This window comes from Nomascus leucogenys, chromosome 4 (genome assembly GCF_006542625.1).
Source record: "Nomascus leucogenys isolate Asia chromosome 4, Asia_NLE_v1, whole genome shotgun sequence".
Taxonomy (NCBI): Eukaryota; Metazoa; Chordata; class Mammalia; order Primates; family Hylobatidae; genus Nomascus; species Nomascus leucogenys.
This window is the reverse complement of record NC_044384.1, coordinates 105,181,415-105,200,148: the sequence shown is the minus strand read 5'-3', so window position 1 is coordinate 105,200,148 and position 18,734 is coordinate 105,181,415. Positions and strand designations below refer to the sequence as shown.

At 42.7% G+C, this 18,734-nt stretch overlaps 1 protein-coding gene across 1 annotated transcript in view; it reads right to left on the bottom strand.

The window, feature by feature from the left end:
* Nucleotides 1–10,085: 10,085 nt before the first annotated feature.
* LTF (lactotransferrin) overlaps nt 10,086–18,734 on the bottom strand; it is a 29,481-nt gene continuing 20,832 nt past the window's right edge. Inside the window, exons 13-17 of the mRNA XM_030811961.1 lie at nt 17,470–17,611; nt 15,482–15,549; nt 13,366–13,550; nt 12,017–12,206; nt 10,086–10,310 (exon numbers count right to left, since the gene is read on the bottom strand). Coding sequence (XP_030667821.1) covers nt 10,276–10,310; nt 12,017–12,206; nt 13,366–13,550; nt 15,482–15,549; nt 17,470–17,611 — 620 coding nt within the window. The 3' untranslated portion in view covers nt 10,086–10,275. The remainder of the gene's footprint in view (nt 10,311–12,016; nt 12,207–13,365; nt 13,551–15,481; nt 15,550–17,469; nt 17,612–18,734) is intronic.

Genomic DNA, 18,734 nt, shown 5'->3' with positions numbered 1-18,734 from the left:
GCTCTAACACTTTGCTTGTTGGTTGAATAAAAATCAACCGAAAGGTGGCCTACACTCATTGAAGTAGGAATGCCAGAATTTCCGTGGTGTCACATAGAAGAAAATATCTAAGTGCTTAGGGAGATGGCAGTGCTAGTGGATCTACTAGATCATTAAGACTCACTCCCCCACCCAGCGCAGGTCTAGAGGACACAGCCTTGCCACACTGGGAAGTGTAAATGAGCTCCAGCATCTTTATTTTTTTTTTATTTTTTATTTGTTTTATTATACTTTAAGTTTTAGGGTACATGTGCACAACGTGCAGGTTTGTTACATATGTATACATGTGCCATGTTGGTGTGCTGCACCCATTAACTCGTCATTTAACATTAGATATATCTCCAAATGCTATCCCTCCCCCTCCCCTCACCCCACAACAGTCCCCGGTATGTGATGTTCCCCTTCCTGTGTCCATGTGTTCTCATTGTTCAGTTCCCACCTATGAGTGAGAACATGCGGTGTTTGGTTTTTTGTCCTTTCGATAGTTTGCTGAGAATGATGGTTTCCAGCTTCATCCATGTCCCGCATCTTAAAAAAAAAAAAAAATCTCTAAGTGGTGGCTCTTCTCGGTAGATCAGGAGCTAGAGTGAGAAATGCTACAAAATTGGAGTTTCTAAATACCGGGGGATGGTGGGATTCTGAGGAAGGAGGGGCCACATGGTAACACTTACAAAAGACCAAGTGGGCATGGTTGCCACTGTGGACGGTGGAGCCAAAGCAGTCCTCAGAATAGTCCGACCCCCAGAGATCTTTGGCATTGGCTGGTTGATCATGGTGTCCCTGGAACTGAAATAGAAGGACGGTCTACTAAATTTTTACCTGATCTGTATAAGCAGAAGAGTTCTATCTCTAGTGAACAGAAGTCTAACTTTTGTCACCAGAACTGAGAGTCAATTCAATCAGTTCCCAGATTTGACATAGTTTATAGACCTAGAACCCCTTGAATGAAAGGTAAGCTGGCTCCCCTTGAGGAAGGACCCTGTTACATTTCCAACATTTTATTCTGATAATCTTTTTCCTAGCCTTCCCCAAAGAAACTTAGGGCCATTTACCAGGGAAAGCCATGGAAGAAAAGGAAATAATTAGGCTTTTTGGAGATTCCAGGACACTGGCTCTACGCTGACACCAGTTCTAAGAGACCCAAAATATCTTTGTGGTCTACCAGCCAAAGTGGGGCTTCATAGAGGTCAGGGGATCACTAGAGTTTGAGCTCAGGTCTGTTTCACTGTGGGTCTAGAGGGTCCCTGAACTTATCCTATAGTTATTCCCCCAGTTCCAGAATGCAGAATTGAGCTGAGAGCAGTGGCTCATGCTTGTAGTCTCAACACTCTAGGAGGCCAAGGTGAGAGGATCACTTGAGCCAAGCAGTTTGAGACCAGCCTGGGAAATACAGTGAGACCCCATCTTTTAAAAAGACAAAGAAAAATAAAGAAAATTGACATGGAAAAATAATATAAAATCTGAATAATCTCACATCTATTAAAGAAATTGAATCTGTAATTAGAACTCCTCCCACAGAGAACTATAAGCCCAATGCCCCCATCAATAGGAGAAACAGAAAGAAACAATCTTCTTAACAGAAAGCATAATTGGAATAGAGATACTCAACATCAGGGAAGAATCCCCACATTGATTCTCTGATCCACAGAGTGAGGGCCAAGTGGAAGCCTTTGGAACTGCCTCTACCTGCCAAGATACTAAACAAAACAACACTGCATGTCTGGAGGAATTGCAGCAAGAACTTGAAAGATGAAGGATGATGATGTCCACCTCTCTCCATTCAGCTCACCTATTTGGTTTGTGCAGAAGACAAATAGGTGTTGGAAAATGACAGTGGACCAGTGTAAACTTAATCAGGCGGCGCTCCAGCTGCAGCTGCAGGATCAGGTGTTGTTTCATTTTTGCAGCTAATCAACCCTTCTCCTGGCACCTGGTGTGCAGATGGCAATTTTTCTTTTCTATTATCTGTTAGTAAAGACTATCGGATGCTGTTTATTTTTAGTTGGCAAGGTCAGCAATACACTCCAAGGGGAGAGCAGTCTGTCTCAGATCTCACCGATGCCTGGGGATAGGGAGGGAGTGGCCCCCTCACCGGCTCCATCCAAGGCCTAGTCCTCTGCTCCTGTTACGGGCAGCAAATCCATGCAGGTCTGCAACAACCTCAATTTTTGCCTCCTCAGAAGAAAGAATTCAATTGAGGGACATAAGACAGAAGGAGAGACTGAGGCAAGTTTTAGCACAGGAGTCAAAGTTTATTTAAAAGCTTTAGAACAGGAACAAAAGGAAGGAAAGTACACTTGGAAGAGGGCCAAGTGGACGACTTAAAAGGCAAGTGCATGGTTTGACCTTTTGACTTGGGGTTTTATACGTCAGCATGCTTCCGGGGTCTTGCATTATTTCTCCACTGGTTCTTCCCTTGGGGTGGGCTGTCCCATGTGCATGCCTGAGCCCACTGGCTCAACTCCTGAGATCTTATAGGGAAACTGCTGCTCACCAGTTTCGAGTGTTTTCTGTCTATTAGGAGCCGGCTTTTCCCTGCTGCCGTGTGTGACCCACTATTGCTTTAGAAAGACGGTCAACAACTGCCAGACCATCACCTGATGGTCACCTGACACTCCTGGTGTGTGTGTGTGGGATGGGGAGCCCTCTCCTGCCATGCTCTTCCTGACTAGCTACCCACTATCACACTCCCAGAGGGACCTGCACATTTTGTGCTCTTTGCAAGACAGTGCCTGCCCAGCACCTGTAGGCCTGCTCATGCCTTCAGGGTCATGATTTTTGCTTTTTACCACAGGTACCCATAAGCAAAACATGGAGTTGTTCACCATGCTTTTACATTATTCACATAATTTTAAGTTATTTACATAACAATGTAAAAGCATGGTGAACAATGCCACGTTTTGCTTATGGGTACCTGTGGTAAAAATCCTGCTACTAGCTCATTTTGCAGTGTCTATAATGACAGGTAATGCTCCATTCACTCCTTTATGACACTTGCAAAAACTCAGAACATAACACCTCCCAGTTAAGCAGGCATCTGGACAATGTGAGGAGAACAGAAATAGACCACGCTGCATTTATCTCTCTTGATGACAGGCATTGAGATTTCCACTTTTTCTGGTGTTTTATTACGTCTCTACTGGGCATTCTTACATACATCTTGCACACCATGGAAGTTTCTCTAGGGCAGTGGTTCACAAACTTTTTGGATACAGGATACTTTTATGTGCTTGAAAATTGAGGACCCCATACAGCTTTAGTTTATGTGGGTGTCAGGTTCTAGCCCAAATTGAAGTCCGAAGGGAGTTGGTGGGTGGGTGAGGGGTAGCTGAAAAAACACCCAAGGAATCATAGGCAGTTTGAACATGGCCTTATCCTCTCTCTGGGCATGAGCCACATGTCCAGCGTCAGCAGGGTAATTATACCTTTTACAGACAATAGAGGCTCTGAAGCAATCACGAGCTCATCTGAGTGGTCACCCAATGCACCTCAAGTGGCATGGTTCATAATATGCAGAGTCGTGTGCCTGCGCTCCAAACCCACTGGGTCATGGTGCACCAAAAAGTGGCCTCAGCCTACCCCTGACTAAAGCACAGCCATATTCCTTACACTCCACCCCTAGGCCAAGGGCATATATATATAAAGTGTATATATATAAAGTATATATATACACTTTATATATAAAGTATATATATAAAGTATATATATACACTATATACAAAGTGTATATATATATACATATATAAAGTATATATATACACACATATATAAAGTATCTATACACTATATATAAAGTGTATATATATACTTTATATATGTGTGTATATATACTTTATATATGTATATATACACACATATATATAGTATATATACACACTTATATATGTGTATAGATACTTTATATATGTATATATACGTTATGTATAGTATATATATACTTTATATATATAGTATATATACTTTATAAATATAGTGTATATATATACTTTATATACATACTTTATATATATAGTATATATACTTTATATATATACTTTATATATAGTATATATACTTTATATATAGTATATATATATACTTTATATATAGTATATATACTTTATATATAGTATATATATACTTTATATATACTATATATACTTTATATATAGTATATATATACTTTATATATACTTTATATATAGTATATATGCTTTATATATAGTATATATATACTTTATATAAAGTATATATACTTTATATATATACTATATATATACTTTATATATAGTATATATATACTTTATTTATATAGTATATATATACTTTATATAGTATATATATACTTTATATATACTTTATATATACATATATACTATATATATACTTTATATATGTATATATACTATATATACTTTATATAAAGTATATATACACATATATAGTATATATACATATATATTATATATATACTATATATACTATATACGTATATAGTATATATACGTATATAGTATATATAGTATATATAAAGTATATATATACACTATATAAATAAAGTATATATAGTATATATAAAGTATATATACTATATATAAAGTATATATACATATATACTATATATAAAGTATATATACATATATAAAGTATATATACATATATAAAATATATATACATATATAAAGTATATATACATATATAAAGTATATATATACATATATAAAGTATATATACATATATAAAGTATATACATATATAAAGTATATATGTATATATATACTTTAAGTTCTAGGCTACATGTGCACAACGTGCAGGTTTGTTACATAGGTATACATGTGCCATGTTGGTTTTCTGCACCCATCAACTCGTCATTTACATTAGGTATTTCTCCTAATACTCTCCCTCCGCCAGCACCACCCCACAACAGGCCCTGGTATGTGATGTTCCCCAACCTGTGTCCAAGTGTTCTCATTGTTCAATTTCCACCTATGAATGAGAACATGCCGTGTTTGACTTTCTGTTCCTGTATTAGTTTGCTGAGAATGATGGTTTCCAGCTTCATCCTTGTCCCTGCAAAGGACACGAACTCATCCTTTTTTATGGCTGCATAGTATTCCATGGCGTATCCTTATGTCTTTTTGACAGCTAAGAAGGACCAGCTCCAGATAAACAATACCCAATTGACCTGTTAATCTTACCAGTTATATCACTGCTTTAATCATAGCACATTGCAAACACATAATATCTCTACTTTGATGATTTTAGTTCGCATCCCTGGGCTATGGATTCTTGTTAATCTGTCCAAGCCTTGGGCTGCCACACCTGCTTTGCATTTTGTGAAACTTCTTCTAACTCAGCTTACTCATCATGTCTGTAGAGCCTTAGACATAATAATTTTTGCTATTGTTTCCTTGGTCGCACTAATAACTTCTATTGTGATGTCCTCTGTAGCTTTGCATAATTCTATTCAAACAGCTCAGTACATGAAGAACTGGACACACATGGCCGACCAAGCATGGCTACTTCAGAATAAAATTAACACTGAGTTACAAACTGAAGTGGTGTTATGGGAAGTCAGGGACCCCAAATGAAGGGACCAGCTGGAGCCGCAGCAGAGGAATATAAATTGTGAAGATTTCATCTTAATATGGACATTTATCAGTTCTCAAGTAATACTTCTATAATTTCTTATGCCTGTCTTTAATCTCTTAATCCTGTTATCTTCATAAGCTGAGGATATACGTCACCTCAGGACCACTGTTACAATTGTGTTAACTGTACAAATTGATTGTAAAACATGTGTGTTTGAACAATATGAAATCAGTGCACCTTGAAAAAGAACAGAATAATGGCGATTTTTATGGAACAAGGGAAGACAACCATAAGGTCTGACTGCCTGCAAGGTCAGGCAAAAAGAGCCATATTTTTCTTCTTGCAGAGAGCCTATAAATGGATGTGCAAGTAGGAAACATATCACTAAATTCTTTTCCTAGCAAGGAATATCAATATTAATACCCTGGGGAAAGAATGCATTCCTGAGGGGAGGTCTATAAATGGCCACTCTGGGAATGTCTGTCTTGTGCAGTTGAGATAAGGACTGAGATATGCCCTGGTCTCCTGCAGAACCCTCAGGCTTACTAGAGTGGAGAAAAACTCCACCATAGTAAATTTTTGGTCAGACCAGTTCTCTGCTCTCGAACCCTGTTTTCTGTTAAGATGTTTATCAAGACAATACGTGCACTGCTGAACATAAACCCTTATCAGGAGTTTATGATTTTGCTCCTGTCCTGTTTCCTCAGAAGCATGTGATCTTTGTTCTCCTTTTTGCCCTTTGAAGCATGTGATCTTTGTGACCTACTCCCTGTTCTTACACCCCCTCCCCTTTTGAAATCCTTAATAAAAACCTGCTGGTTTTGTGGCTCAGGTGGGCATCATGGTCCTACCAATATGTGATGTCACCCCCAGAGGCCCAGCTGTAAAATTCTTCTCTTTGTACTCTTTCTCTTTATTTCTCAGCCAGCCGATACTTACGGAAAATAGAAAGAACCTATGTTGAAATATTGGGGGTGGGTTCCCCCGATATGTGATGTCATCCCTGGCGGCCCAGCTGTAAAATTCCTCTCTTTGTACTGTCTCTCTTTATTTCTCAGCCAGCCAACACTTATGGAAAACAGAAGGAACCTACATTGAAATACTGAGGGTGGGTTCTCCCAATAAAGTGGCAATGTTGAAATCCACGGTTCTATGGTTAGGGGAACAAGTACAAAGCTTGCAATTGCAGCAGCAATTGCGTTGTCATTTTAATCACACTCATATTTGTGTAACCAACTTAGAATATAACCAAAGTGAGTATCTGTGGGACGTTGTGAAAGCCCATTTGCAGGGAGCTTTCATATCCAACATCACCTTTGATATTGGTGAATTACAAAACAAAATTCTTGATTTACATAGGCAAACTCAAGAGTTTCAGCTTCTTTAGAAGACTGGACCGAATTCCAGCAAGGCCTGGAGAGCCCCAACCCTTGGACCTATCTAAGGCACCACATTAACATCTTATATGTAGTTCTTGGAATAATATTGTTTTGTCTCTGTCTTCTGTTCATAGCCTATAAAATCAGATGGACCACAAATCAGAAAATGAGAGCTGCCCACCCTGGCCTTACATTCTTTCAATTAGTTCATAAACAGAAAGGGGGATATTTAGGGAGCCTAAGTCAGGTGGGATGTGACCAACTCAGCATTCCACTGGATGCTATATGATCAAACAGCAAACTATTTATCATGAATGCAGGATGTGGGCAAACTCACGACTGCTCGCACCGCCAGAGTGTTTGCTGAGGGCAATTGCTTCCTGGCCTCGAGCTCCTTGAGGTTATCTACTGAGACATCTGGAGAATGCAGTCTTGCAAGCCTACTCTGGACCAAGCAGCTGACCCCTTCTTCCACACCCCCCTTCTCACTATCTCTTTTGTCTAATCAATACGGAGGGTTGTGTAAAGCTCAGGGCCCTTGTCCACTAGAGGCAAAGTGCCCCCTGACCCCTTCTTCCAAATATACTCTTTTGTCTCTTGTCTTTTATTCCCGCGTTTGCCACCTTTGTTCAGTTTCCCTAGGTCCACGCATGTTACATAATGGCGCTCTGAACAGCGACAGAATCGGGTGCTCTACAGAAATAAGTTAAATAAAGTTGAAATCTTTCCTTTTTAAGGAAAGATTTGGGACTTAGAGACCCCAGGAGACATACACAAAAATGATAAGAGGATGTGCCCAAACCAGTCTTAAAGTTGTGGCACAGGGTGAGGCAGATGAAGCTGTCACTGAGCCTCAGAGAGTGACTGGTGTTACAGCAAAAGTTAGCAGTGGCCTGAATGGAGGGTTTCTGAACTCAAACATGAATGATTCCCCCTCAGGGAACCCAACCTCGGGAAGCTACTGCATGTTTCTCTGTATGGGGAAATATCATTAATGCAGGATAAATTGTGAAATATCACAGAAAGCATCCTGCATCTAGTCAATCTTCTGTTTCCGGGGTGGCCTGTGCAGCTGTGCAGGCAGAGGCCTGACCATCCTGGTGACTGAGATCCAGCCACACCCACCAGGCCATGCTCTGGGAAGGGGGTGGGACCTGGGCAAAGGACACTTCTCTAGGACTGCACAGAAGCCTTTGTGGGCTGGTGGGACATTCCTGTGATGGCCTTCTGGCTGGGCACTGTGAAACGCTCTGAAGATTTTTCCTTGCACTGTTGCACTAAACCCAGTCCCCTATCACTGCCCCTTCCTCCTGGGTGACTTCATTGATGTTGTGGCCATGTGAATTCTCTTGCCAATGAAATGATGAAGGTGATATGGCCTCTGCCAAGCAGACACTGTAAGTATTATTGTATGATGCTTTTGTCTCTCTCTTTTTTTAAGTTAAAGCAGTTTATTAAAAAAATAAAGGCATAAAAGAATGGCACTCCATAGGCAGAGCAGCTGCCTCTGTCTCTTTTATTTTCCCCTCTGCTTCAAGCCCAACATGCCCAAAATTGGGGCTGCTGATTCAGCCTGGGTCTCAGAATAAAGACATGAGCCACAGAGCCATTGCTGACTCATGATGGAGATGGACACAAGACAGAAACACATTTTTGTCATGTTAGCCACTAAGATTTTGATTTGGAGGCCATTTGCTACAGCAATATAACCTAGAGTGAACAGAGAGACAAAATGATGTTCCATTTCTTTTCAACCCGGAACAGGAGAATTTCACAGGTGGGCCTTAATTTCACTTTAGTATCTTATTTAGACAAGAAAATTCGTACTGTTCAAATGTCATGTTTTACAGTGCTGGCATTATCACTGCTGTGGCTACCCCATCCGATGTCGCTCACTGACGAACCTTCTCATGTTAGTGAGGATGGACAACATACCAGGCCATAATTCAAAGTAGCAAATAGGAAAAGAGCTTCACCCTAGCATTATGGGACCTTAATTAATGTCCTTTCCTGACAGGTTTCAGAGGTTTTGCAGGCAGCAGCAGAGCTACTCATCTCACTGACAGTGGGGAACATGGCCAAATGGTTGCCCCCAGAATGGAGGCAGAGTTTCAGGACACTTGTCTGATCTCTGCCCTTGTAGGGACAGTCTCACCCTGATTGACACTTTTGTCCAAAGTGTTATGTCCAAAGAACCAATGGAAAAGCAGGAAAATTATTCCTTCTTCATTTCTCTCTTCATTATTTAAAATTATTCTGTCTTCACTTCTCTTTCCTCCTTTTCTCTGCTTCCTACTTAGCCTTTTAGAAATGCAATTATAATCTTTTATCTCCCCTTCACCAGACACTCCCAACATGGCAAGTTCATCTAACTATGTGCTCTTAGTTAGAAGCTACAGAGCAGAACTCTCTCCCACCAAGAGACTACCTTGAGACGTAACAGTCAATTTACAAGCCAAAATATGCCCACTCTGAAACTCTCCCACCTGGAAATTTTTTGGCTGCCTTTACAACCTGGTTTTCCCCACAAAGTCACCAGCAGTAACCAGCTCAACTGCCTGGTAGACAAGGCACCAAAGCCAGTACCCAGACCCTCTACCTGCTCACTTCCTGCCCTGCATGCCACACACCCCATTTAAAAGCCTCTGCTTTCTGCTCCAAAGGTGAAGCAGTTACCCTTAAGGAAAGAACCCTGTACTGCTTCCCCTAAGGTAGCTTTGGAATAAAAGTCACTTTCTTTATACCAAACGTAGCTCTTGTTAATTAGACTCTGCAAGTGATGAGCAACAGAACCTACATTTCAGTTATAATTCCTATGCCTGCTCGTCCTGCCCTGCCTTGGGGACACACGCACACTCCCAGGCACATACCTGCACATGCACTGAGACAGCTATGTGAATAACCAACCAGATCCCCTTGGGAAAACCGGTGCTTGGCCTGGCCTTAAATTCCAGACCCTTGGGCATCATACCCAAGACTGCAAGAAAGAGGAGGGGCTGGACCTGAAAAACTTGGAAGGGAAGGTCCAACTGTACAGGTATTTTGTCAGGCATGTGATTTCAGTATAAAATTCTAGAAAAGATGAGTGACACTTTATAAGGAGAGAATATCAACAAAATTTCTCATTTTACTTCTTGCTAAGATGACAGCAGGGAATTGTAAGCAGATGGATGGGCAATCCCCACCTTCAGTGGGGGAGGCCAAGGCCCCAACACACCCGGGGAGAAGAGCTGGGGGCAGTGAATGGCCGAGGCTTTCTTGGGGAGCTGGGCCATCTTCTTGGGTTTTACTTCCTGAGGAATGCACAGGCTTCCAGGAGGGCTGTGGGACACAACAGAGCAAGAGATTCAGAAACTGATTTCTTCCAATAAACTAGTTATTTAAACCAATAAATCAAAGAGGATACTAAGAGTTTTCTCTGCCCTTCTCCCATCACTGTGAGTCAGTGCAGGCCACACTCATATTCCCACTCCCCTACTCCTAGCAACTACGGTGTTCAAGGGAGCCAGAGTCTAGCCCTCACCAGCCAGGGTGTTTCCCTGCCCTGGCCTGAGAGACACAACCGCCCTGCACTTGTCTCTAATTGAATTGTCACATTCTCAAGTTCACAAGACATTGGTGGTCCTCTAGCTTCTCCTGGAATGTGAACCTGTTTGCAATCATGTTCATCTGCAGATTCACTCATTCATTCACAGATCCTTACTGAGCACCTGCTTTGTGTGAGTGGCTGTGCTAAGTGCTGGGGACACAGCATGGATAGACTGGCCTGCCCTCAAGAAGCATGTGATCTATGCAGTCCTGAGCTGGCTGCTCACAAGAAGAGCCCTGTAGCCATATTTCTCAGAGGGTGGTCCTGACCTGCATCACAGTGACCTGAGTTGTTTGTCAATACAGAAAAGGGTTTCTCAACCTTGGCACTATTGACATTTGGGGCCTGATAATAACTCTTTATTGCAGGGGGCTGGCTGTGCTTTGTTTAGTAGCATCCCTGGCCTCTACCTATTTGGTACCAGCAGCACCCTCTATGTTGTAAGAATCAAAAAATGCTTCTCACATTGCCAAATATCCCCTCAGGGGGAAAATTGTCTCTCATTGAAAACCACCGATAAAGACATTTCTGGCCCTGCCCCCATCCCTGGACCAACAGCATCCCCAATGCCCTCGACTCTGGGTGAGGGACCAGGAATAGGAATCTGAATGATTGCAGTGCACAGGGAGCTGTGCACACTGAAATCCCACAGTTATCACCGGGAGCCTTACAATACTCTGTGATGTCTTCTAAATACTTTTAAGGGATTAAATTAATATCAATATATTTCCCTGGTTAAGATATGTTTTCCTACACTTGAATTTTTTTGAGATTTTGTTTTCTCTATAGTTGGCATCTATGGTAACTGTCTAGAATCAGACTTTTTTTTTTTTTTTTGAGGAAGGGTCTCTTGGTGTCACCTAGGCTGTAGTGTAGTGGTACAATCATAGCTCATTGCAGCTTCAACCTTCTGGGATCAAGCAATCCTCGTATTTCAGCCTCTCAAGCAGCTGGGACTACAGGTGCTTGACACCACACCAGGCTAATTTTTAAAATTATTTTTGTAGAACAAGGTCTCTCTGTGTTGGCCACGCTGCTCTCAAACTCCTGGGCTCAAGCCATCCTCCCACCTCTGTTTCCCAAGGTAGTGGGATGACAGGTGTGAGCCATCACACCTGGCCGGTTTTGCCATTTCTCAATGCATATGTATATATGCACTTTTCATTTTACTGAATAAAACAGATTATCAGTTTCCAAAGATTTCATGACAGTGCAGTAACTATCAGTACTATAAAATTTATAAAAATTTATTACATACTGCTCTATTTTATTCTCTAATTCTTTTATCAATGAGATTATAATTTCCTGAACTGTAAAGAGATATTATCTTTCCTTAACATTTTTACACCTGTATTCATTCCTAGAATGCTGTTTGGCCCTCAAACCTTGACCTTCACCGGTGATGGTTTCTCGGGGATGCTAGCTAGGGTCTACTTACGGGAGGTTGAGCACGTTTTCAGATTAGTAATGGCTGCGACATACTGTGGTCCCAAATATTTTTCATATGTTGTTTTGCCATGGAGTCTGGCCAGACACTCAGTGTCGTCACTGAATAGAAGGTTTTTGGTTTCAGACTGGAATAAGCAAAACTTGCCCGGGCAGTCAGATCCATTTCTCCCAAATTTAGCCTGCGACAAAAGGGCAGACAGTGAGTAGCTAAGGAAAAGAGGAATTTATGGGTTAAAGGAGGCAAAGGGGTATTTCTTCCACCCAAGAACAGCCCTGAGAAAACCACGGGGCAGAAGGAGCTGAGTTCTGGAGTCATTCCACCTCCTTAGTGGAGTCCTCCACCCCACACTCCTGGTGGCAGGCCCGCCCTGGGCAGCATCCAGGCCTCACACCACTTCTGGTCCTACCTCCTACCATCTGCCATCTTTCCTTCCTTCTTAACCTGTGACCTTTTCCTATACAACTTCTCATGGGTGACAATGGAGGGGTTTTGAGATCTGCCCTCACAAGCCAATTGCTTAGGACATTCTAATACGCAGCTCTTCTAGAGAGGCAGGCTGCTAGGAAAACCCAGGCTCGGCCACTAACCAGCTCAGTGTGCAGGTCGGTCACCCTGCCTCCCTCACACAGTTCCTGCTCTGTCCCAGGCTCCCAAGTGGGGAGACTGAGACCCAAACCCCTCAGTCACGGCAGCTCTCTCACCAGCACCAGTGTGTGCACAGTAAGGGCTCCATAAAGGCCAGTTATGGTGGCCAGTCTTATTATTCCTGAGTTGTTTTCTTTAAAAGCACACATAGAGACATGATGTTATATGATAAAAATGGAAGTTCTAATAAAATCCCAGATTTTAAGAAAATTTTGGGATTTCCTTCAAATCACATTTAGAGAGCCCTAAATCTATAGGGCACCTTCTGAGTTTGCTGTTTTAGAGGCCTGGCCTACAGCATTGCTCAGTCGGCCCAGGTTCAGGAAATGTCACCTGAGTAGAAAGCACTATACCAGTGCATGTGGGAGGAAGGCTCAGTGGCTTCCTCATTTGCCGAAAGAACAACAGGAGGGAAAAAGACAGCCTCTGAGCCAGGCAGTGAGGGCAACAAGGCCAGGGTACAGAGACTCAGCAGAAATGGAGTGAGTCCCACAAAGCCCAGAGTCAAAAGCCTCTCTTGTTCTTGTTGACACTCCAGGCAACTCCACAGCATGAAGCCAATACTGTCACCACGAGCTTCAAGCGGAGGGACTAGAGAGGATCGAGTGGGCTGGTGCACCTAGCTCTGTGATCTCCTCACCTAACAGGAGCCCACACAGCTAAGAAAGCACTAGAAGCCCTATGGTCCATACCTGTTGGTGGAACAGCACCTGTTTCAGGTGTTCCACCTTATCCGTCCGAGACACCACGGCATGATTTGGGGCCATGGCGAGGTGGCAGCTTCTAGCCTCAGTCACAGGCTTCCGTTCGCCATCAAGGCACAGCAGCTCAAAGTCGTCCATCTTCAAATCCTTAGCCCATGCCTCAGTGTTCTTTCCTGGGGAGAAAAAGAAGGTGGCATCATTCACAGCTCCCCTGCTTAGCCAAGAAGTCTACTCTGGGTGGGTGTGGCCATCCCACTGGCCTCTCAAATGCACACACTGGGGTTGTGGTGATGTGAGGAAGAGAGAAGGAGCTTCGTCCTACACAAGCTGTACAAACTTCAAATACACCAAATATTAGTGCTGTGTCCATGCGATGGAATGTTATTCAGCAATAAAAGGGAGTGAAGTTCTGGTACATGCTGCATCATGCTTGAACCTCGAAAACGATGCTAAGTGAAAGAAGCCAGTCACAAAAGACCACACAATAGGCTGGGCGTGGTGGCTCACGCCTGTAATCCCAGCCCTTTGGAGGCCAAGGTGGGAGAATCACTTCAAGCTAGGAGTTCACGACCAGCTTGGGCAACATAGCAAGACCTCATCTCAAAAAAAAAACCCACCACATATTATATGACTCCATTTATATGAAATGTCCAGAATAGGCCAACCTATGGAGACAGAAAGTGGTTTGATGGTTGCCAGTGCTGAAGAGGGATGGGGCAATGACTGATAATAGGTGCAGGGGTTTCTTTATGGGAGGCTGCAAGTGTTCTAGAGTTGGATTGTGTTGATGGCTGCACAACTCTGTGAATGTGCTGGAGATCACTGAATTGTGCACTTTGCATGGGTGGATTTTTTAGTATATGAATTCTACCTCAATAAAGCTTTACGAGTTCTTATTTTTTTAAAGAAGAAAACCCTCCACCTATGCCATATTTTTCAGTGAGTTCCAGAAAAAGAATAGATGGTTTACATTCAAGGAGAAATTGGTTTCTCCTCCCTTTCATATTCAAATGCTATTAGTGTAACCAGAGAAAGGAAAGGAACTTTGATAGGTTTATCAAATATATATAGTCAATTCTAACAAAATACAGTTGTAAAGTACCGGAGAAAGTTAAAATTAAATTTGACATCAATCTGATCCTGGAGATTACTTCAGTGAATGGCTTGTAAATTCTAAATGTAATTGTACCCACGTCTGTTTGTGCAGATACAGGCTCATTGTTCAGGCTCCTGTTTGTCTGTCTGCTCTCTCCCTTTGAGAAAGCACTTTATTCATTCTCTTGGATTCCTCTATTTGATATTGAAATAATTTCAAATTTACATGTCTGGTTTTAATCTCTGTCACAAGAGACACTAGAAGGAGCAGAAGCAGAAGGGAAAAGTGGCTATGACTTCAGTGATTACTGAAGGAGGGAGGCCAAAAGTGGAGACAGTTCTTTCTCAGGAAACAAAATAGCAAGTCACATGCTGAGACTGGGGGGTGAGAATGCTGAAGTGGGGCTAAGGAGACAGATGCAGATTGGAAGGTAGCAAATGGCTGAGGACCAGAAGAGAGAGTGATTGTTCAAACACTGGCTGGAAGATTATCTTCCATCATCTGCAACCACCTGTAATTTTGTTCCCACTAACTCCCCAGGAGTCTCCAGACCAAGGCTCACATGGGGATGAATGAAAGCCTCTACTTCCTTTTTCATAAAGGGAGACTTCATTTGCATATGTTCACCCAGTTTTGTAGCATCATTCACAGTTTCCAACAGGCATGCATGATCTCATGCGGGCAGACAGTGTGTTTCTGTGGTTGACTAGATGAAGCCAGGGAGACATTTGCTACTGAGCATGACTAGTATCTGTGTGTGTGTGAGTGAGTGTGTGTGTGTGTGTGTGTGTGTGAGAGAGAGAGAGTGTGTATGAATTTGGTTTCAAAATCCATGTGACACCTATAGATGTTACAATGTTGTCTATTGAGATAAAGAATTTTGGAGTTCTTTTAATAAAAAATCTGGAAAATGTTATAAAACCTTCCCAAAGGCAAATCTGAACACTAAGATGTGTTGTGATGCCAAAGACTCTGCTTTGAAGGAGGAAAGGAAACACCTTCACCTACCATCAGTGTTCTGCAAGACGGTGACCTCTTTCACAAATGCAACGTCTCCGGCATTCTCAGCCAGGCACCTAAAATGTTCCAGAAAATATACACATAATTACAGAAGAGAAACTAGTGGGGCTTTCATAAATATTTGTAATATGCATTCCAAAAACTGAAATATGGAAGTAAACATCTAAAAGACAACTATTTCTAGGAATTTACTGTTTACAGTGGCAGATTGAACACAGGTGTACCTGTCCTCCTTTTAAAACCCTATATAAAAGACATTACAAAACCAAGAAATCTAAAGATATGCGATCCAGGAAACAGGCAATCTAACATGAAGTAAGACAAAGGAAAGCACCAGAATAATGGTCAACGGGACCCCCAGGACCACAGATGTGCAGGCGGCCTACAGAGCAACCAATCCAAACTGCAGCAGGAAGATGGATGCCTTCCAGAGCAGCACTTCCAAGTAAATGATGAAACTGCGATAGCACCCAGAGTGTGTGTGTGTGTGTGTGTGTGTGCGCGCGTGTATGTGTGTGTGTGTGTGTGCACGTTGTTAGGAGATTTACATTACTGGCAGAGAGTTTGGGGATGAGGTAGTGTTGTGTTTTTTTAAGTGCAGAAAATTAAGCAAATAAGAAAAGACATTTATGAACTCCAGAGTAAACAAAAAGTTTGTACAATAAGGGAAATATAGTATGAGAATGCTGCTTACACACTCATAAGTACTGAATATGACATTAGCGTGTTAGGTGCTGAAGAGAGTTGAAGTTTGTGGTTGTGGGGTGGAAGAGGTGCCGGGGGCAGTGTGAGAGGCTAGATCTTCTTCTATAGTACAGAGTCAGCAGAAAGTTAAAAATTAAGAACCAGCATTATAAGGATGATAGAAATAAAGGGGTATGACACTGGTTTCAGCTTTTAATTATTTTGCTATAAATTTCCCCAATCTAGATTCTAGATATAATTTAAACAAAAGACAAGGGATTTTATTCCAGTATAAATAGGAATATTAAAATGTGGGTGCTTCCAGTGAACTAATACCTTGCTGCAAGTCTGAAAAAAAAAAAGAGGAGCACGTGATTCTTTCGGGCTCTTTTGAGACGTGTGTTCAGCATTTCTGAGTAGAATCACATTTCCATTTGCAAATCCTTAGTCCCTTAAAGATGTTTTTATACATTCACAAAACATTTTTTGTGTTTTGGGTCTTTTTTATGAGCCACTCAGAGTATAGCAAAACCCACTTTTATGTCATTCCATTACTGGAACAAGGCTGTTGAATTTATATTAAAAAGTTCAAAGACACCATCAGACACATGATGCCATCTGGTGGTGAAATGTACTCTTGGCAAATGGAGGAAAAGGAACAGGAGATCCTCTCTGCACCCTTCACACCAGTAAACAGTGCCCCTGAGAAGCAACACCCGTATGAATGGCACTGTAAAACGTGGGGTGTGGTTACAAGTCACCAAGTGGTTATAACTTGTGAATTCTGAAAACTTGTTTTTTGGCTTATTTTTCACTTCGTTACTGGAGAATAACACTGTAATTCTGCCATCTCTTTGCCATTTCTAAGGCCAAAGTCAGAAAAAAAGGGGAAACCTAAGACATAGTCGTGACCTAGGTGAGAAGAGAGGGGGTGCCGATGGGAAAGAGAATCCTTCCCCATAAATGGAATTGTAGAAAGCATTTAGGATACCACACTCTACCAATTTGATTTTCAGGACGAGGCTCTTGAGGCCTACTGCTGTTGATCTTGGCTCAAAGCCACAGGGAGAAGCACCGCAGAGCTGAGGTCAGACAGCCCTGGTGCCAGCCTCCACTCTCTGGGGTGGTGGGTGTGGTGGGGACAGCCCTCACTGGGGCCACCCATGAGCCGACCCACAGGATGACCCCCACTGTGCTGTGACAGGTCACATCTGGCCCCTTAGAACTGCAATGCTGACACCCTGAGGGATGAGGTGAGGCCCCATCCTGATGGAGCTCAGTCACAGACTCACCGGAAAGCCCCATTGTAGCCGTAGTATCTCTCATTTTTGTTGGGCACGCACTTATCCTCACCCTGCTCGTTGCCAATACACAGAGTACAGAGATTAGATCTTGGGTCAGACCCAGGGGCACAGCTTTGACTGAAGTACTCATCTGGAGAGAAGGAACATGGGGAGTCAGCTCTTCCGATCTGAGTCCACACAAGCGACCTTTACCTAACAGTCGATGCAGGTTGGTTTCAGTTCATTAGATTTCCCAGGACAGCAATCTAGATAGAACACACTCACCATCACAAAGCAACATGTTGTCACCAATGTAGGACCCACCAGAAAAGCTTCATTCAGACTGTAGGCACAGATGGACACCCAACTAAGGCTGGGGATGAGAGCTGTGGCTGCCTGGAGGGTCCCGTCATCACAGCCTTGAGCTGAGGACTCAGCTCATGACCGTGATGGCTGTGTGCAGCAGAGCCTGCGAGTTGCCTAGTCCAGGATCTGATTTTGTTTTTATCAGTAATGGAAACCCTGCTTTGTATCTGGGTGCCTGGCCCTTTGGTATAAAGACTAGACTTATCAGACTCCCTGGGGCTCATATGGCCATATGGGTAGCTATAGGCCAGTGAAATATCAGCAGGAGTGTTGGGTGCCAGCTTCTCAGAAACATCTTTGAAAGACAATCGGTACCTGCCTTTTGCCCTCTCTTCTCCTTCTCTTTCTTCATCCTGCACATGGAATGCAGAAGCAGGGACTGGACTTACAGATGCAATGTGGGCCATGAGGTGACCTTGAGCACGGAAGCCACACAAATGGCAGAGTAGCCAAATGATTAAAGCCCAGGTTCCAGACACCATATTGTCTTCATACCAGCCCTAGGCAAACCACCTCTGGACTACATGACACAGAAATTAACTTCCGTCTTGTTTAAGCCTCTACTATTTCAGGAGTTTTCTGTTCCTTGCAGCTGAAACTGATCTGAATTCATTCATTGTATGATTTAACCCAAGAAAGAATAAACAAAGGTGACAAGAAAGCTCTGCCCCACTGAGCAAATGTCACCCATTATCAGACTCCCACTGCTGCTGGAAGAGCCACACTGTGTGTCAACCTCAGGAAAAGCTGGGAGTTCCCATTCCATCCTGCCAGTTTCCCTACAGCTCAGAGGCTACCATGGAGCTGGTGAGGAGCAGAGCCACATGAAAGCCGCCTGCCCCAGCCAGGATCAAAAACCCATGCAGTGGAGCCCCTGCTCTAGGAGATGCCCATGCACCAGGTGAGTC